The 20977-nt window shown below is 39.4% G+C and overlaps 2 protein-coding genes across 3 annotated transcripts; both read left to right on the top strand.

Moving 5' to 3' along the window:
* The first annotated feature begins 1781 nt into the window (after window positions 1–1781).
* cbx3a (chromobox homolog 3a (HP1 gamma homolog, Drosophila)) lies at window positions 1782–5338 on the top strand. 2 transcript variants are annotated; one of them, XM_047384086.1, is made up of 5 exons: window positions 1782–1913; window positions 2493–2643; window positions 2847–3009; window positions 3200–3294; window positions 4774–5338. In XM_047384086.1, the coding sequence occupies exons 2-5, from the start codon at window positions 2501–2503 to the stop codon at window positions 4898–4900; spliced, it is 528 nt and encodes a 175-aa protein (XP_047240042.1). In that variant the 5' UTR covers window positions 1782–1913; window positions 2493–2500; the 3' UTR covers window positions 4901–5338. The 2 variants fall into 2 exon arrangements, with proteins under 2 accessions (XP_047240042.1, XP_047240041.1); XM_047384085.1 differs by lacking the exon at window positions 1782–1913 and adding an exon at window positions 2085–2240.
* A 6664-nt stretch (window positions 5339–12002) lies between these two features.
* snx10a (sorting nexin 10a) lies at window positions 12003–20217 on the top strand. The gene is made up of 7 exons (XM_047383074.1): window positions 12003–12332; window positions 15859–15905; window positions 16077–16163; window positions 16259–16359; window positions 16442–16540; window positions 16619–16810; window positions 19697–20217. The coding sequence occupies exons 2-7, from the start codon at window positions 15873–15875 to the stop codon at window positions 19716–19718; spliced, it is 534 nt and encodes a 177-aa protein (XP_047239030.1). The 5' UTR covers window positions 12003–12332; window positions 15859–15872; the 3' UTR covers window positions 19719–20217.
* Window positions 20218–20977: the final 760 nt, after the last annotated feature.

Genomic DNA, 20977 nt, shown 5'->3' with positions numbered 1-20977 from the left:
CCCATACTAAATGCCACTGAAGCTTTAAATGTACCTTTTTTCAGCAGTTATTAGACAATAGCTGAGCTATACCCTGGACAGCTTGCTAGTCGATCAAAACAAAGAAAGGCAGGACAAGCTTAACTGCAATCTAGAGCGACTGATAAACCTAACATGCATGCATGGGGAGAATCTGCAAACTGTACAGAAAGACCTTTTTCTTTGTGTGTTGCAACAATATTGCCAATGCAAACCCAAATTCGGATCTTGCATCTTCTCATTTAAAAAGGTTTTCCTACAATCTGTAAATGCAGGAACGTACCACTGCAGGCAGCCATAGCTAAGCCAATCAGCCCCTTGGCATGGAGATCTGTTTTGGCTTTTATCATTTCCTATAAAGGATTAAGAAACCTAGAACTGAAGGAAACGCAACAAAATCATCAAAATGTGAGATTAAATATATGTTTTTAAATTAAAGTTTTTCTATAGTTGTCTCCTTTTTTTTTGTTTTTTTTTTTTTGGTTTAGACTTCTTAAGTTTCACTTTTGTCCTATTTGACTTGTCTTTGCTTAACTGGTTTTGTGTTTTCTTAGTTATCTTTAATTGCTGTTTTAACCAGTAATCTGAAACAAGAGCTCTGTAACAGGTGTCTCGAGTACCGTGGTCCATGTTCCCCACCAGCTCCATTATGACACAGGATGAACTAAAGACAGTAGTGATGTGTTGGTCATGACCAAGCCGACTCGATACAGTGGTTAGTAATTTTAAACAAGTGAATAAAGTCTGCCTGTGTCTAATTTAATCTTGGTATAAACACAGCTATTCTGCCAAGGCCTCAATGGTTTGTTTGGGAATATTTGTGAACACAGCACACAGGTCAGGGATAACGTTAAGGAGACGCTTAAAGCAGTTATAGCACAAAAACTCTAGCACTGAACATCTTATGCAGCACTGTTCAGTCCATCATCTGAAAATGAGACGATTATGGCTCAAATATAAATATGGCCGTCAACCTAAGCTGACAGGCAAGGAGACCAATATTCAGATAAGCAGCCAAGTGATCCATGATAACTCAGGAGGAGCTGCAGAGATCCATAGCTCAGGTGGGACAATCAGTTGGCTGGAGAACAATTAGTTGTACACGCCACAAATCAGTTTTTTTTTTTTTTTTATAGAAGAGCCGCAAGAAAATAGCCATAATAAAGCCTGTTTGCAGTTTGCCACAAACCTTGTTAGGGATACAGCAAATATGTGAAACAAGGTACTTGGATCAGAGGACACTAAAATCAAATTTTCCACATCTACATGACAGTGGTGATGGCATCTTGCTGTTGTTTTTCTTTAGCTGTGGGAATGCTTTTCTTTTAGACAGGGAAGCTGGTGAGAGCTGATCAGAAGATAAATGGAGCTAAATACAAGGCAATCCTTACAGAAAACCTGTTAAAGACTGCACCAAACTTTACACGAGGTTCATCTAGCAGGACAGTAACCTGCTTGTTATGCTTTATCCTACATAAAATCCCAATCAATTAAAATGAACGACGTAGCTGGAACGTAACAAAATGTGGAATGTTAAATATTTTCTACGTTTAATGCCAACCCCATAGGACATGAGGCAAAACCTGTATTTCAAAAATCTATAAAAGTTATTTTTGTTTTAAACCCTGTTGCTATACATACGTTTCACATATGCAGTTATTGATGCAAAAAATAAATAAATGTGAATGTGAAATTTAGCTCAAAACTGTAAAAGGTGAATATAAGGAAATATCGCATTTCAAAAAGAGATAACATTGAAGGAGGGGCTGCAAAGCGAAGCGCGTTCCCTTCCGGGTTGCCGTAGAGTACTACATCTAGCTTTTCGCGCTATAACTTAAGGGTTCGTTTACTGACCGCGTGAGGCGTTAACTCGACAGGACAGCTTTGGTTTAGAGGTGCGTACGCAAACTTTTTTTACCTTCAAAAATGTTGCAAACTTCACAAATGCTTAGTTTACTTTGTAGCTCCACTAAAGCGGACATACGTTTGGCTGCATCTCAAACAATGAATCTTTAAGAGTTTATTATTACCCAGCAACGTTCGCATCTCTTTTGTTATATGTTCAACTAGCTAAAGGTAGACGTATCCGGTCCCAGATACACGGCATCATCCTCCTCCTTTGTTTGTTTTTGGGCGCGTTATTGCTTGCTATTTATGCCATACTTTGGCGGTGCTTATATGTATCACTTGGATTAAATATCAAAGTTTATGATGAGGAAAAGGTAAATGTTCATCGGGGAACTTGTAGCTAAGCAAGGCTAGCACGGAGGCTTACCTTTGTAATGCTATTAACATTTGACTGGCTAATGAGCTAACACGCGATGCTAGCACGTTTATTTCAATACTAAGAAGTTATTACATTGACAACCACATTTAGGTTATATTTGTTCGCGCCTATTGTAGGTTTTTAGGCCTACCGATGAACACGTTGTTTGTAAGTAAATGCGGCTTGATGCTAATCTCCTTGTTTTTAGAGCACACAATGGGCAAGAAGCAGAACACCAAAAGCAAGAAGGAAGCACAGGCCCAGGAAGAGCCGGAGGAGTTTGTTGTGGAGAAAGTCATTGACCAGCGCATCGTCAACGGGAAAGTGGAGTTTTATCTGAAGTGGAAAGGATTTACAGAGTGAGTTGCCCTAGGACGCCTGCCCCTCCTCCAGCGGTGCTGGAAGTGCTTCCCTGGTATGGGGTTGTGCTGCATGTAGTGTTGTATGCACTCGTTGAGAATGCATGTCTGTGCTGCCATTCTTTGCCTCGCATTCATGCCGTTAATTTTGTGTTTTAGATACCTGTTCAAGAAAGTTGAGTTGTAAAATTTTGCTCACTTAGGGCCGACAACACCTGGGAGCCTGAGGAGAACCTGGACTGCCCCGAGCTGATTTCTGCCTTTTTGGAATCACAGAAAAACATCACGGAAAAGCCTGCGCCAGTGGCTATGAAGAGAAAGGCCTCTACAGAGGGGGCAGAAACCGATTCTGCCAAGAAAGTTGAGGTTGGTTGATAAACATGCCCTTGTTTCTCTCTAGCTGATTTGGTGTTCATCTGTCTTAATTTAATAGGGTGCTTTTATTGCTAAACAGTCTAAAAGATTGATCATTTACTGTTTTCTTTGTAAGGTGTGTGAGTAGCAAGAGTATTCGGTAGGTCCCTGCCCGTGTTCATGTTGTGTTGTCATTATGTAGACTGAGATGCCACGTGGGTTTGCCAGAAACCTCGAACCAGAAAGAATCATTGGTGCCACAGATAGCAGCGGGGAGTTGATGTTCCTGATGAAATGGTAAGCTACTTTTTCTGTTTAAGTACATTTTTTTTTCATAAGCAAAGATAACGTTTGATTGTCTGGATGGAGAAAGTTAAATGTCTTTTAGAGTATATTTAACATGAAGCTCACTGTAAAATAGCTTGGGTACACAGAAATGTAACCCAGGGTGAGTTAACCTCTGACAACACAAGATGTTTGTAATGGGACGGGATAGTGAAGCTCAGGGTGTTACCTCAGGCATTTGGTGACACATTTCTGCCTTATCAGACATTAAGGCAAAGCTGACGGGCAAAAAATGTTTTAACAGGTCAGCCAGAGGAAGAATGATGAGGGACATGAAGTTTAATACTTGCATACTGATATTCAGTATGTATCAGGAGTGTCAACTTTACATTACACCACCTATTAATTTCTTTGTGTAAAATTGGTGTAGTGTCAACTGATCATAGCAAACAAAGACTAAATTTATGCAACCGGAAGTTGCACCATATATCTACATACAAAACACAACTAGATTTAAGAATTAAGCAAACAATGTAATTATGTCAAGAAGTGGAAGACTTGCTTGCAGTTACATTTGTACAACTAAACATGTGGAAGTTCCTGTAGATCACTTGAGGTCAGTCGCATGCCTTTTTTCAACCTTTTAGGTTTTAAGAACAGAATAAATTGTTTTCCACCCTCTAAACGCTCCGGAGAAGCAGCGTCAGTCACGTCAAACCCCCCCCCCCCCCCCCCCCCCCCCCCCCCCCCCGCCACACGTTTTTTGTCTTTCTGCTACTAAATGGAGCCGCCTGCCATGAGGCATTTCAAATTGAACAAGTGTCAGTGTCGTGTAGCTGCTTCGCCAGCTGATGATTCTGGGAAGTTTTCTAGAATCTACTTGGAAGTTTACTGTGTGGTAATGTGGTTTCATGGCTAGTTATTATGGTTTAAACAGGGATCACAATCTTTCATATAAAATATAAAAGGATCATGGATCCTAAACTTTCAAATTGAAACTCTTCAGTGCAGAATTGTTCTGTTCAGGCTTGAATCTGGTCTAGATTTCCTAAATAGTGAAATAGCCCCTTAGTGTATTGCTAAATCAGAAGCATCAAATCATGCTGGCCAGCGTATAATTATATTTACTTGCTGTTGTTAATTTTTTTTTTTTTTTTTCCTAAATGTCATAAAATGCAAATTATTTAAGTTTATTTTTCTCCAATGCTTATTAGAATTCTGTTTTGCTTGTATGTAAATGAAAAAATGTTTATGTTAACAAATGATGTGAAATAATCTGACCTCGAATACAAACCCAATACTGAATACTTGAGCCCAATATCAAAAGCATCCAGCTTTCTCCTAAGGTTACTCGCTGGCCTTGAAAAATAATCCTTAATTGTTGCTGTAAGACAGAAAGGACTGTCTCTAAATTTAATAACAGAACTTTCCTCCATTGACTATGTTTAATGTTGTTGTTTTTTCCCCTCTTTCTCACCCTTGCTTTCTCAGGAAAGAATCGGATGAAGCAGATTTGGTTCCGGCCCGTGAGGCCAACACACGCTGCCCTCAGGTGGTCATATCTTTTTATGAGGAGCGACTGACATGGCATTCCTGTCCAGAGGATGAAGCCCACTAATTCCTCCCTCTGGTCTCTCCTCGTTTTTCCCTCAAGCCTTGACTCCTCCCCCTGATCCGCATCTTAGTTCTAGCTGCCTTTAGATGTTTTTGAAGAAGTTTCTACATTTGTACTGTTTGTCAGCGGAGGAGAGCTTTATGGCTGTGTGTGTAGTAACTGAACAGACTGTTAGAGCGACTGGTTTTTTGTGAGAGGATTCATCCATTGTCATGTTGTGATGGAGCTTTCCTGCCTGCTCTAATAGTTTCCTTCTGAGTGACTATTTGAAGATGTTTGGCTGTCGACAGACCTTTTTTTTTTTTTCTTACCCTGTGAGTTAGTATAGATATTGGGTTTGTCCTTACACAAATGCCGGGTGTTTCGTTCTGAAAGTACATTTTGTTTACCGAGTGTAAATACTAATTCAGGTTCAATTAAAAGCTTTTATGTACATTTTTACAGCTTAGTTTATTTTTGACTCCATCTACATTTGCATGCAGGAAAAGAACAGGAAACTTAATTGTAGTTCTTCATGCCTTTCATTTTATAATATTTCCATGTGGTTTTTGAGCTTTTCTTTCTAGGGCCACATGCATGTGTAGAAATCTAAACTGGCATTAAGAGGCATAAGAAATCACAGTCAGGAAAATAAGTATTTGAACGCCCTGCGACTTTGTAAGTTCTCCCACTTAGAAATCATGGAGGGGTCTGAAATTTTCATCTTAGGTGCATGTCCACAGTGAGAGACATAATCTAAAAACAAAAATCCAGAAATCACAATGTATGATTTTTTTTTTTTGTGTGTTACTGCTGCAAATAAGTATTTGAACACCTGTGAAATTCAATATTAATATTTGGTACAGTAGGCTTTGTTTGCAATTACAGAGGTCAACCTTTTCTGTAGTTTTTCTCCAGGTTTGCACAAACTGCAGCAGGGAGTTTGGCCCATTCCTCCACACAAATCTTCTCCAGATCAGCCAGGTTTCTGGGCTGTCGCTGAGAAACATGGAGTTTGAACTCCCTCCAAAGATTTTCTAAAGGGTTTAGGTCTGGAGACTGGCTAGGCCACTCCAGAACCTTGATATGCTTCTTACAGAACCACTCCTTGGTTATCCTGGCTGTGTGCTTCGGGTCATTGTCATGTTGGAAGATCCAGCCATGACCCATCTTCAATGCTCTAACTGAGGGAAGGAGGTTGTTCCCCAAAATCTCATAATACATGGCCCTGGTCATCCTCCCCTTAATACAGTGCAGTCCCATGTGCAGAAAATCACTCCCAAAGCATAATGCTTCCACCCCCATGCTTCTCATTAGGGATGGTGTTTTTGGGATGGTACTCATCATTTTTCGTCCTCCAAACATGGCGAGTGGAATTAAGACCAAAAAGTTCTATTTTGGTCTCATCTGACCACAGAACTTTCTCCCATGACTCCTCTGGATCTTCCAAATGGTCATGGGAAAATTTAAGGCAGGCCTGGACATGTGCCGATTTAAGCAGGGGAACTTTCGTGCCACGCATGACTTTAAACTATGACGTCTTAATGTATTACCCTCAGTAACCTTGGAAATAGTGGTGCCAGCTCTCTTCAGGTCATTGATCAGCTCCCGTGTAGTTCTGGGCTGATTCCTCACCTTTCTTTGGATCATCGATGCGCCACGAGGTGAAATCTTGCATGGAGCCCCAGTCCGGAAGAGATTGACAGTCATGTTTAGCTTTTATTTTCTAATAATTGCTCCAACAGTTGATCTTGTTTCACCAATCTGCTTGGCAATTGCTCCATAATCCTTTCCAGCCTTGTGCAGGTCTACAATTTTGTCTTTGGGACAGCTCTTTGGTCTTTGCCATGTCAGTAGTTAAGAGTCTTAATGATTGTGTGGGGTGGACAGGTGCCTTCATGCAGCTAACGACCTCAAACAGGTGCTTCTAATTTTGAATAATAAGTGGAGTGGAGGTGGACTAACAGGTCTTTGAGGGCCAGACTTTTTGCTGATTGGCAGGTGTTCAAATACTTATTTGCAGAAGTAACACAAATAAATTATTAAAAAGTCATACGGGTCCTCAAAAAATTAGCATATTGTGATAAAGTTCATTATTTTCCATAATGTAATGATGAAAATTTAATATTCATATAATTTAGATTCATTGCACACTAACTGAAATATTTCAGGTCTTTTATTGTCTTAATACGGATGATTTTGGCATACAGCTCATGAAAACCCAAAATTCCTATCTCACAAAATTAGCATATTTCATCCGACCAATAAAAGAAAAGTGTTTTTAATACAAAAAACGTCAACCTTCAAATAATCATGTACAGTTATGCACTCAATACTTTGTCGGGAATCCTTTTGCAGAAATGACTGCTTCAATGCGGCATGGCATGGAGGCAATCAGCCTGTGGCACTGCTGAGGTCTTATGGAGGCCCAGGATGCTTCGATAGCGGCCTTTAGCTCATCCAGAGTGTTGGGTCTTGAGTCTCTCAACGTTCTCTTCACAATATCCCACAGATTCTCTATTGGGTTCAGGTCAGGAGAGTTGGCAGGCCAATTGAGCACAGTGATACCATGGTCAGTAAACCATTTACCAGTGGTTTTGGCACTGTGAGCAGGTGCCAGGTCGTCCTGAAAAATGAAATGTTCATCTCCATAAAGCTTTTCAGCAGATGGAAGCATGAAGTGCTCCAAAATCTCCTGATAGCTAGCTGCATTGACCCTGCCCTTGATAAAACACAGTGGACCAACACCAGCAGCTGACACGGCACCCCAGACCATCACTGACTGTGGGTACTTGACACTGGACTTCTGGCATTTTGGCATTTCCTTCTCCCCAGTCTTCCTCCAGACTCTGGCACCTTGATTTCCGAATGACATGCAGAATTTGCTTTCATCCGAAAAAAGTACTTTGGACCACTGAGCAACAGTCCAGTGCTGCTTCTTTGTAGCCCAGGACTGGGGAATGTGGCACCTGTAGCCCATTTCCTGCACACGCCTGTGCACGGTGGCTCTGGATGTTTCTACTCCAGACTCAGTCCACTGGTTCCGCAGGTCCCCCAAGGTCTGGAATCGGCTCTTCTCCACAATCTTCCTCAGGGTCCGGTCACCTCTTCTCGTTGTGCAGCGTTTTCTGCCACACTTTTTCCTTCCCACAGACTTCCCACTGAGGTGCCTTGATACAGCACTCTGGGAACAGCCTATTCGTTCAGAAATTTCTTTCTGTGTCTTACCCTCTTGCTTGAGGGTGTCAATAGTGGCCTTCTGGACAGCAGTCAGGTCAGCAGTCTTACCCATGATTGGGGTTTTGAGTGATGAACCAGGCTGGAAGTTTTAAAGGCCTCAGGAATCTTTTGCAGGTGTTTAGAGTTAACTCGTTGATTCAGATGATTAGGTTCATAGCTCGTTTAGAGACCCTTTTAATGATATGCTAATTTTGTGAGATAGGAATTTTGGGTTTTCATGAGCTGTACGCCAAAATCATCCGTATTAAGACAATGAAAGACCTGAAATATTTCAGTTAGTGTGCAATGAATCTAAAATATATGAATGTTAAATTTTCATCATGACATTATGGAAAATAATGAACTTTATCACAATATGCTAATTTTTTGAGAAGGACCTGTACATTGTGATTTCCTGATTTTTTTTGATTGTGTCTCACAGTGAACGTCCACCTAAGATGAAAATTTCAGACCCCTCCATGATTTCTAAGTGGGAGAACTTGCAAAGTCGCAGGGTGTTCAAATACTTATTTTCTTCGCTGTAACTTTTCAGCATATTGTTGATGGGGTTTCTAAGGCAACACACATTGTTTAATGTTGCTGTGGCAGTCCTCTAGATAACTGCATTAAGGGAAATTAGAAATAGTTTGGTTTTAGTTTTTTATTATGGGAGTGTCTTGTAGAGTTCTTAAGTCAATATACATTCATCATATGAAGACCTATATAAGTCCTGCTTTTTGATATCAAAACAAATGACCTTGTTTTACTATTGTAGAAATAAAACACAATTAGTCATTTTCTACTGGTTATTCCATAGTGAGTCGCAGGGGGTTGGTGCCTATCTCCAGCAGTCTATGGGTGAGAGGCAGGGTACACCCTGGACAGGTCGCCAGTCCATCGCAGGGCAACACACACACAATCATGCACACACTCATTCACCTAAGGGCAATTTAGAGTGACCAATTAACCTAACAGGCATGTCTTTGGACTGTGGGAGGAAGCCGGAGTACCCGGTGAGAACCCACGCATGGATGGGGAGAACATGCAAATTCCATGCAGAAAGACCCCCGGCCGGGAATCTAACCCAGGACTTTCTTGCTGCAAGGCAACAGTGCTACCAACTGCGCCACCGTGCAGCCCTAAAATGAGATTAGATCATTTAAACTTATATATTCTGGAATCCAGACCTGATGAAAATGACTTCAGTTCAGACTTAGAAAGGGGAGTTAAGTGACTTTGTTGTTTCTGGCAACAGTTCACAGGTTCATTAAAACTGGACAAAGCTGATGGGAGAAGGATCATCTGGTCTGTTGACTTGATTTCAGCTGCAACATTTGGATGGTAGGGTCAGAATTTGGCATAAAGACAGAACCATAGATCCCTCTTGTAACAGTGGTAATGTAATTGCGGGATGTTAGCTTGGCATACTTTGAGCTCCTTAGCACTAATCGAGCAATGCTTAAGCACCACATCCTCAGTATTGTTGCTGTCCATCCCTTTATGATCACAGTGTACCTGTCTTCTGACGGCAACATCCTCCATGCACCGTGTCACAAAGTTCAAATCTGAAACTGGTTTCCTAGTTCACTGTTCTCCGAACTCCTCCGGAGTTACCAGATCTTAGTCCAACAGTGAACCTCAGGGATGTGGCTGAACAAGTCTGTTGCAACCTGAAGTTATATCAAGATGGACCAAAATCTCAGGAACATTTCTGATACTACGTTGAATGTAGGCCATGAAGGATTTTAGCAGTTCAAAACAAAAGGGGTCCAACTTAGTACTGGGAAGGTGCAAATCAAGTTATCCAATGGAATTATATTTGAGTTTACAATATATTGCAGATATAGGGTGCACATTTGAATTTCATACCATCAGACATAATAATAAAGAACCACGTTCTTTAGTGCACCACAACTACGCCGTCTAGTCTTCATGTGAAAAACATGTCTCTTTTCCAAATCTCCTAATTTAATTTCAATGGCCAAAATTCTGCCAGAGAATTCACCTTCAGGTTCTCTTGTAAGCTCAGTTTGAAATGAAAAGGGACATCTAACATGGGGATGAAAAGTTTCTCTATCAATTGGCTTGAAACAATGAGAGTTCTGTATGCAAACAACCAGGCTTATAGGGGGTATTGGCTCATTTATTTAAGGCCAAGGCTCACTGGTTCAGTTCAGGTCTGATCTTGTTTTGAACAGACTGCAGGATTAGACTTTCTAGGATTTCTTGGGTATGGTGGTTTTATTTAAATTTTGAAATGTTAGTAAGTATGGCCTGTTATAGTATGTAAGTGTCTCTGTTCAGCAGCTATTTAAATGCACATGGAAGTTAAATATGGGCTGTTACCCAGCCTTGTTTGTCACAATTAATATTAAACTTTTGAAATGGTTGGTCTAACTGTGGAACTGGGGAGATTTAGGTGAATAACTACTTTCTTATTGTCTTTTCCTGGCTTATGAATATCAACACGCATCTACCTTACTTCAATGACACGTTCTCCTGTCTTTCCAATTTCAAACAGTGACTAGTAGAAAGGAACCTAAATCTCAGCCCATATTTTTAACCCTGGGAAACAGGAAGTAATGAACCTCAAATAAAAGTTCCTACCTATCAACCTAAAAACATAAAGTATGCTAAAAAAAAAAAGGACTAAGCACCATTTATTTTATAATAATTGTTTGTGGTGCCACTGCTTAGTTTGCTAAGTATTTACTTCCTAACATGGGGTGTTTTTCCCCACTGATTAATGTGCTCACATCAAAGCTTGGGATTTTATTTACTTTTGAGGGTAAGATTATGCAACTGCAATGAAAGATTCTAAGGTTTTTTTGTACACATCTTGTCAGTAGCACTTAAAAGTTGGTATGACATACTAACATGGTTGTCTGAAAAACTCCCAGCTACTTATTAGTCCACCTAAACCAACAAACTTTATAATGACTTCAAAATTTCTCTGGATGACTGAATGAATCACTGCAATAATAGACTCAAATATCTTGGAGTGGTTTTCAACCAAACCAATCCATTTAAATGGATGTGGATGGATCCATTTTTTTTTTTTCGTATCACAAAGAACGGACAAATCCAATCACCTGAGATCCATATGTATGCTTTTATGTATTTAAGGTTGCTTCACTGTAATTCTCTTTTATTGAGGTCACAGAAAATTAGGTTTTCAGGTCTTCTGACTGCAGCGGCTCTGGTTTTCATAGGTATAAGTACTCTATAAGTACACCATGTTTACTCATCACCTCGGTACTGGACTTTCTGTTCTGTGTTCAGAGAATCGTTATCTATTGGAAATCCCAAAGCTATGCAACATAAAAGTGGTTGAGTTAGGTTTATGGAAGTATCTACTCATGATATCACGCAGGAATGTTTAGATGATGATTTTAAGTCAAAATTAAAGAGCCATGTTTTAAATTTTGGTGTATACGATTTACATTGTGAATAGTTCTCTCTGTTATGCTTTTATTAGGTTTTCCTTGTTTGCTACTTTTATTTTGTGTTTTTATCTGTATTGTAATTTTTTTTTTTATCTTTTCTGAACTGATTTGTTTTTTTTTTTTTTGTAAATGCCATGAGACAATATTTGTTGTCAGATGTCACTACACAAATAAACAGGCATCTAGTCCATTGTATTATTATTATTATTAAGCTTAATGATTCATTTTTAACTGAAAGTAGCATTTCGATGTTTTAAAAACCTTTTAATGCATGTTTAAAGGACTTAGAGAATAGTAATGTTTCATTAGTAAAAAAAAACCTTTGTTTAAAATGTTTTTTTACTATCAAGTTTGAATTAAATTGTATAAGCATCTATAGTAAGAATATCTATGTGTAATTGTGAAAAACAACGGATTAATGTGTATTACATTTCTGCCTAACAAGCTGTTTTTGGGGTCAACGTCCAGCCAACCACGTGCAGCTGATCCCACTTTAGCTGGCTGATTACGCGAAGCTACGAGTGATTCTCTCCTTTCAACGTAGGTTTTCAATAATTTCCCCGATACATCCGATTTATGGAAAAGTAAAAGCGCCAGGTTAGGAGAAGCGTTTCGTTGATATTTTGAAGCAGCGTGTTCTGTCCGGGCCATAGAAGGAGGTCCCACCGAGCTGTTAGTGGTTATTAGCCGAGTTTCAGGCCAGGCGGGACCGAGCTTCAAACCAGAGCCCTGAGCCGGTCTCGGTTGTTCACAAACACCGGATTGAGACCCTGAAATTGAAGAGAACAAAGGTAGGAATTAACAAGAATTGTTTAACTGCATAATGTGTGTGAATGAGCAGCTGGTAGTTCTGTGATTTCTCTGATTCTTTTTGTATTTTTAACTGGCAGGACCATCGTATTTAATGGTTGACCCATAACCGGAAGCAGTGTTAATTTATCAAATAAAAGTATAACTTTATTTAGGATGTGATTTTTCATTCAAAATAATCACAGCCCTGTAAATTAAAGAAATTGTGAAAGTAGTGCTAGAGAGACAATCTGAAACCCCAATTTGGAATTCATCATTTCAAAAACTAACAATTATCAGATTTAAAAACTTCGAAATGCATCATTGCCATCTGGCCTGTTTGATCTGAACGACAAATGTATCAATGGAATATAAACACTTTATTTCACAAGTACCATGTTGCTGCTAAATATTTCATTCACTCACTCGGCCTTTTCACACAATTAAAACTAGATCTGATTGGATTTCATGGTCCTCCGACATTTCCGTCAACCTCAAAATCCAATGTGACTTCCGCTATCGTTTTTGTGTTGCCATTAAGTCGGTCACCAATCCTGGAACAACACGGCCTCCGTTATCTGAATGTGTTGCCAAATTGTTTGAATGTTCAAATGACATAAAAAATACATTATTATATGTTTGTATTGCTAATAACAGTAGCCTGCTAAAGGAGCAAAGCCATTAGTAAAATCCCACTGGTTCCCCAGCCTGCTTCTCTAACATAAAGGGGACATATCATGCAAAATCCGCTTTTTACATTTTATTGTGTATTTGGAGTCTAGGAGTGCAGAAAAGTTGAATTTAGTCTCTCCAGGTGCTGCGTAGATATCTTTATATTCTGTTTGGTTCATATTTTTCCATCCGTTCAGTTTTCTCTTACGTTTTTTTTTGTTTTTGTTTTTTTGAATAATGCTGCTGAACAACTAAAAAAGGTCACGGACCAATCACTCGAATTCATCATTTTTATTCCTCACTGCGGTTTTATAATCTAAGCTCAAGTATGCCAAAGTTGCAAGTGGACAAGTCAAAATGTTCAGTGATTGGGTGTATTATCTCACACAATTCCTTACACCGTCCCCCAGCATCAGAACCTCTTGAAGAACGTGGTTAATTTTTTTTTTCATGAAAATTTCCACACATCAGTGGGGAGATTTCTCTTTGTTTGGACGAAACACTTCAACGAAGAATGCTTCAGCAACCTCCGAGTATCAAGAAGGATTTTCCAAAAGACCTTATCTGCGTCAGTTCCTTCTGTCTATGTAAACGACGGACACAGCAAAGCAGTAAACTGCAAACACTAAAATAACAAACTTTATTTTAGACATGAATTTATTGTGTGTCTATATAACGTGCTTGCCAGTGTTCTGATAGCAGTAGCATCGTGCCTTGTGCTCTCGTTCGAACATGTAAGGCTGGATGGACAAGTCTTCCGTTGTTGACATCTTTTAATCAGTTTGGGAATAAAAAGTTTTCGTGTTGCTAGATAATTGTATCAAACTACAAAAATGGCCGAACAGGGTGGAGTGGTAGGCACTCAACAGCAGGCACCAAAACGAGTTGCTGTCAGATGCACCTTAGAACAGGGGTAAAAGAAGGGCCCGTGGAGCTACAATAACAATAAATTATGAGCAAAGCTTAACAGTTCCACTTTATAAGTCCACAAGTGAATGATGATGAGTTAATGTGAAGAGAAGGGATTTAAAAGCATGATGCGTCTCCTTTTACGTTGGGTGTGACGTCAATCCCAGATCCAAGGTCTGGCTTTAGAGGAAAACGGAACGTACCATAAAAGGTGCCACTAGCACTGGTTGGTGGTTCTGATTACCACTATAGGCAGCCCAGGTAACAGTGGTACTTGTACCACAGTTTGATAAGCATGGAACTGGAGGAAAACTGTTTTTGACCATCTGTTAGAGAGGCCTGCATGGAGGCCTGCACAGTGGCGCAGTTAGTAGCACTCTTGTCTTGCAGCAAGAAGGTCTTGGGTTTGAATCCCAGTCTGAATCTCCGGGTACTCAGGCTTCACCCCATAGTCAAAAAACAGAACTTATAGATTACTTGGTATCTAGTTGGTATTAATTGGTAAATTGCCCTTAGTGTGTGCATGTGTTGCCCTGTCCAGGATGTATCCTGCCTCTCGCCCAATGACCACTGAAGATGGGTCTGCTGGAGATCTGACATTCCGTTTTTTTAACAGATTCCTCTTTTCTTAATTATGGTACATTAATGGGGGGGAAATGTTCTGCAGGGTCTTTTTGATGTTTTAGTTTAGACTATATTGAAAGGTTAACTACTAACCTTAGCTGTTTCTTTTAAATTAGAATCAAAAAGTGCATCAAAGTAAAATATCTTGGTTGATGTGGTAATAGATGTTTTCATGTATTCAAAAATTGGAGCCAATCAAGAAAAAACTGGCTAATTGGTGCTTCTCCATCTGTTATTTCCTGTTTAGGCTGCTGTCTTAGCACTTATTTTGTAAATGCAAGCTGTTACTGTATGTCACATTCTCTGAAACCACCTTTTGACCCCATTTGACTAGACACGGTTATGTAAAGACAATCGACTGTCCAAAGAGGTCTATTCTTCTTTGCCATGAAGAATTGTGTCATGACATGAAAACAGTCATGCTATCCCACGGGGAAGGTAATTTCATGTGATGTTTTGCAGAGCACATCTAAAGATTGGACATGGACTGATAATGTTTGGTCCTATTGATCAGTTATGCTTGAGGCATGTTCCATAATGTATCCAGGAGCACATGTTGACAACTTGCAGAGGCCTGTAGATGTGCCTGGCCACGTGATGGGAGCAGTTGTGCAACATCTCACCTGCTCACCCCACAAGAGGTGTATCTACCTTTTTTAGAGCTAGATATTAAAGTAAATAAAACAAATATTAGTTGTTTGGGTTAACACTATTATGGATTTCCTTACATTTTTGATTTGGTTGAAACACGTACCAAAAACTGAAGGCATTTTTCAGTCAGTAACAAAGGGTGTGTATTAGTGGTGCACCTCCTCCTACCTACCTTCTGTGTGAATAAGCATGTAATGCAAATGTGACAATGGTTAAAAACCTCATAAAATACCATTTGCATAATCCAGTATGACATGGTTGACAATGGAGTTGTTTAACACAACAGAAGCCCACTTTGGTCCAGGCCGTCTTATACTATCTGTTAGCTTCTAGCCATCATCAACTAATCTGGATTTATTCTAAATGAAGGTGTCAAAAATAATCTACTACAGGTATAATATATTGATATTACCCATTTATAACGTTTTAACTGTACCAAAAAAATTCTGCACTATCCCTTTTAAGGAGGTGTTTGTTCACCCAGAGATTTGTCCACTTTCCAGTTCCAAATGTTTCTACTTTTGTCTCCTTATTAATTAATAACAAAGACTATTGTTCCTGGAAAATGGATTCGCACCGGAAACTGAAATGATGGGTTTTAGGGGTCATGTTTTTGTAAGACAAAGTTGTGTTTCTGTGCAATATAACGCATCAGATATTTATTCCCTACAGAACCTGTACCAGTTATGGATAGTATTCTGGATAATCTCTCAAAAACTGTAAGTATTCAAATATATTCTTTACCACTTCATAATATTTTGTCTTTGGTGTTCCTGAAATTGGATTGAACTCGGGTACTGAAAACTAAGGGCCAGAAAATAAATCCTTTTAACTTTACACACAACTGCAAGATGTAGTCTGAAGGTCGCTGATTAATCTGACTTTTCCAGGAATTTGTAAGCCTTTGTGTTCGAGATCCAAGACTCCACAAAGATGGCCCTTGGCACACTCATGTCGACTACGAGATCTGTTTACAGGCAAGTGTTCTTGGATATCAATCTGGTGGTTTTTCTTTTGTGCTTTTCCAGTAAGCCTGTTTAATCAGATAAGTGAACAAACATTTGTCTTACAGACCAACAGCATGTGTTTTCAAAAGAAGACTTCTATAGTGAGGCGGCGATACAGTGATTTTGTTTGGCTACGTCACTGTCTGGAGCAGAATGCTCTGATCATGTATGTTTAAACATCAGAATCATGTGTATACTTTTCTTGGCTATATTTATTTATGCAAAATCTTTTTTTTTCTTATGTGCAGAGAGTTGCCCAAGTTGCCACCTTGGAACCCCTTTTTTAGTTTGAAGAATAAAGAGCAAGTATCCACGAGAATGAAGGGCCTGCAGGAGTTTTTAGAAAAGTTAGTTGCTTTAAAAAGGTGCTATTATTGGCTTTAATGTCAACTGAACTGTTATTTTAATAGTGTTTTCTTCTGCAGTGTTCTTCAGAATCTCTTATTGTTATCAGACAGTCGACTCCACCTCTTCCTCCAGTCAGACCTCAGCCTCACAAAGATTGAAAGGTGTGCTCTTGGTAAGACCAGGTACACAGTAGCTGAAGCCATTCAAAAGTCCGGATGTGGTTATAGCAATTCAGAGGACAAGACTTCTTGTGACTCAGACTGTGAGAGGTGAGATATTTTCAGCGGCTTGCAAAAGTAGTAATATTCCTTTAAACTTGTTGACATTGTTTCATTACAATCTCAAAGTTCAGTGTACAGTTGTCGTTTGCATTTGTGATGGACCAACACAAAATAAAAATTTGTGGTTTTTATTTTTAAACGATCTGATGTGCAGAATGCATTTTTATTCAGCCCCCTTTAGGCTATACTTTGTGAAACAAACTTTGGTTACAGTTTAAGCAGTAAGTCCTTTGTTGTATGTCTCTAACAGTTTGCAAATCTAGAGACTAAAATTTTTGTCTTTGCAAAATAACTCCAGCTCACTGAGATTGGATGATGTTGTAAACGTGCATTTTTAACTCTTATCACAGATTCACAATTGAGTTTTGGTCTGCACTTTAACTGTGCTGTTGCGACACATGAATATTCTTTACTCTAAATCACTTTATTATGGCTCTGACTGCATGTTTAAAGTAGCTGTCCTTCTAGGAGATGCAGGTACCACCTTGTCAAGTCTTTTAAAGGATCCAACAGGTTTTCTTCAGTTTGCCCACTATTTAGCTCCATCCATTTTCCCTACCTGACCAACTTTCCTGTGCCACTGGTGCCACTACCACAATGTCTTATTTTAGGGTTGGGCTTTCAGGGCAATGTGCAACTAGTTTTTAGCACACACCATTTTGCATGTTGTCCCAAAAGTGATCAGCTTGAATTAACCCAGGGTTGCTGAATCTGGATATGCGTGATCATGAAACATGGATGAAATGAGAAGAGGACTAGTTGCAATGAAGAAGCAGGAAGAAAACTGGCTACAAAAGCAGGCAATCACTCAAATAAATACAGGTCCTTCTCAAAATATTAGCATATTGTGATAAAGTTCATTATTTTCCATAATGTCATGATGAAAATGTAACATTCATATATTTTAGATTCATTGCACACTAACTGAAATATTTCAGGTCTTTTATTGTCTTAATATGGATGATTTTGGCATACAGCTCATGAAAACCCAAAATTCCTATCTCACAAAATTAGCATATTTCATCCGACCAATAAAATAAAATGTTTTTAATACAAAAAACGTCAACCTTCAAATAATCATGTACAGTTATGCACTCAATACTTGGTCGGGAATCCTTTTGCAGAAATGACTGCTTCAATGCGGCGTGGCATGGAGGCAATTAGCCTGTGGCACTGCTGAGGTCTTATGGAGGCCCAGGATGCTTCGATAGCAGCCTTTAGCTCATCCATAGTGTTGGGTCTTGAGTCTCTCAACGTTCTCTTCACAATATCCCACAGATTCTCTATGGGGTTCAGGTCAGGAGAGTTGGCAGGCCAATTGAGCACAGTGATACCATGGTCAGTAAACCATTTACCAGTGGTTTTGGCACTGTGAGCAGGTGCCAGGTCGTGCTGAAAAATGAAATCTTCATCTCCATAAAGCTTTTCAGCAGATGGAAGCATGAAGTGCTCCAAAATCTCCTGATAGCTAGCTGCATTGACCCTGCCCTTGATAAAACACAGTGGACCAACACCAGCAGCTGACACGGCACCCCAGACCATCACTGACTGTGGGTACTTGACACTGGACTTCTGGCATTTTGGCATTTCCTTCTCCCTAGTCTTCCTCCAGACTCTGGCACCTTGATTTCCGAATGACATGCAGAATTTGCTTTCATCCGAAAAAAGTACTTTGGACGACTGAGCAACAGTCCAGTGCTGCTTCTCTGTAGCCCAGGTCTGGGGAATGCGGCACCTGTACCCCATTTCCTGCACACGCCTGTGCACGGTGGCTCTGGATGTTTCTGCTCCAGACTCAGTCCACTGCTTCTGCAGGTCCACCAAGGTCTGGAATTGGCCCTTCTCCACAATCTTCCTCAGGGTCCAGTCACCTCTTCTCGTTGTGCAGCGTTTTCTGCCACACTTTTTCCTTCCCACAGACTTCCCACTGAGGTGCCTTGATACAGCACTCTGGGAACAGCCTATTCGTTCAGAAATGTCTTTCTGTGTCTTACCCTCTTGCTTGAGGGTGTCAATAGTGGCCTTCTGGACAGCAGTCAGGTCGGCAGTCTTACCCATGATTGGGGTTTTGAGTGATGAACCAGGCTGGGAGTTTTAAAGGCCTCAGGAATCTTTTGCAGGTGTTTAGAGTTAACTTGTTGATTCAGATGATTAGGTTCATAGCTCGTTTAGAAACCCTTTTAATGATATGCTAATTTTGTGAGATAGGAATTTTGGGTTTTCATGAGCTGTATGCCAAAATCATCCATATTAAGACAATAAAAGACCTGAAATATTTCAGTTAGTGTGCAATGAATCTAAAATATATGAATGTTAAATTTTCATCATGACATTATGGAAAATAATGAACTTTATCACAATATGCTAATTTTTTGAGAAGGACCTGTAATTGATGCCAGTTTAAGAATTTTATTTCTGTGCAATAACAAATGATTCAGTCTAGCAAATGCAGAAAGTATAAATGGTAAAGCTGAAATGAGCTATGGTTTTTAAATCTTTTGATGGTGCTCAGCTTAAAATGTCTGCATTACTTTCTCTTTGACCTTTCTTCTGTTCCTTGGTCTTCTTCATAATGCTTTTTGTCTGCTGTTTTCTAATGAAATTCTGAGGTCTTTACAGAATTACCTGATTTATACTTATTCAGAGGGTTTACTAAGTAGTTGGTGGCTGCAGGGATCTGGTTGTACAGGAGTTTATTGAGGGGTGTTGAATTTGAGGTACTGAAGTGCTAACGCTTAAAATGTTTGTTTGTAGTTGTAACATGACAAAATCTAAAAGTTCAAAGAATATTACTTTTTGCCTAACTCTGTAGCTTCAATCTTAAATATTTGGGTGCAATTTGGATGCTAATCTGGCCGTTTTCTCTTTGTGCAGCTATGCATCTTCAGGCCTATGATCAAGCATCGACATTATGGCTCAAGACTGCCCTCTCCCCTTCCTTCATTCATCTGAAACAGATCCATAATGGAGTGGTCTCATTTCCGTCGCCCACTCACTGAACATTTGTATTGAAACCTAAAACACCTCTCTGAATATAAATCAAAGCGACTGTTTGTCTGCGATGGTCCTTGGAGGTTTTGGTATTCTTGACCTAAAAGGCACAAAATTTTATTTTCATTGTTTTGTTTGGGCCATAATTTTTAATAATTTACCTCATTGTACTCTAATATTAAGACCTCTGTCATTTAAATAGTGTGTGTATGTGTGTATATGAGGGTGGAGTTTGAATATATATTTTAAAGTGTATTGTGTGAATTCTTAAATATTTCAGATACATTTTATTAGTGCTCTAATGTTGCCCTGTTTAGGTAAGCAAGTCTTGAATTGTATTCTTTTAAACAGTCAGCTATATTTCTATGATTGGTTAAAGGATAAATAAATTGCCTTTCAAAGAATATTTTTTATTTTTCCCCATTTGATTTAACAAAATTTTGTGAGTTGCTTTTGACAGGACTGCAGTGATGGTACATATCTGCATTGTGCTGACACTCCAGTAGAGGGTGTGTAGACAGCATCTTCAGCTGAAGCCCAGTGGGATGGTCAGAAATGAGAACTTACGTGGAAAGTGAAGAGCATAAAAGTCCACTCATTTGGATTAGTCTGAGGGAATAGGAATATACTGTGGTATTCATCCGTACGTTTAACATTTGTGAAATACTTGCAGTCGAAAAGTTAAACTAAATGACTGTTCTATATTTACACTCAATCACATTTATTGACAACCCTGATAAAGTTAAAAGGCTGAAAATACATTTATTGCTGTGGAAAAGCTAATTTTAATTGGACACACAATTGGACTGTGTAGAGTGAGCTCTTTGCATCATCCAGAGTCTTTTCAGCTCACCCCAATTTTTTAAAGGATTCTGTTCTGGGGACTGATATGGCCAAGAAAGGATAATTTCATCTGAACTTGATGTTTGACCATGTTTTCTGATCTTTTTCTTACTGAAAAATGAATGACCACCTGTGTATAGATTTCTGGCGCAGTCTATCAGGTTTTATTTAAGATGTACTGTACAAAAACTTATGCCATGCATTCACATTTCCAGGTACTTTTGAAAGGGAGATGGCACACAGCATCATAGGTCCCCCACCTTACCTGCTTCATAACTTCCGAAAAATTATATCATTAGTACTGGTAGCTTCAACATGCAC

The sequence above is a fragment of the Girardinichthys multiradiatus genome, chromosome 13, assembly GCF_021462225.1.
Source record: "Girardinichthys multiradiatus isolate DD_20200921_A chromosome 13, DD_fGirMul_XY1, whole genome shotgun sequence".
NCBI classification, from domain to species: Eukaryota; Metazoa; Chordata; class Actinopteri; order Cyprinodontiformes; family Goodeidae; genus Girardinichthys; species Girardinichthys multiradiatus.
This window is presented reverse-complemented; position numbering and strand designations above follow the sequence as displayed.

Bases quoted from the DNA above. Each gene is read 5' to 3' on its own strand.
- cbx3a (XM_047384086.1), top strand. From the start codon at position 2,501: ATGGGCAAGAAGCAGAACACCAAAAGCAAGAAGGAAGCACAGGCCCAG. The intron at 2,644-2,846 runs GTGAGTTGCCCT...TTGCTCACTTAG, and splicing joins AAGTGGAAAGGATTTACAGA to GGCCGACAACACCTGGGAGC. The intron at 3,295-4,773 runs GTAAGCTACTTT...TTGCTTTCTCAG, and splicing joins TTGATGTTCCTGATGAAATG to GAAAGAATCGGATGAAGCAG.
- snx10a (XM_047383074.1), top strand. From the start codon at position 15,873: ATGGATAGTATTCTGGATAATCTCTCAAAAACT. The intron at 16,360-16,441 runs GTATGTTTAAAC...TCTTATGTGCAG, and splicing joins GAGCAGAATGCTCTGATCAT to AGAGTTGCCCAAGTTGCCAC. The intron at 16,541-16,618 runs GTTAGTTGCTTT...TTTCTTCTGCAG, and splicing joins CTGCAGGAGTTTTTAGAAAA to TGTTCTTCAGAATCTCTTAT.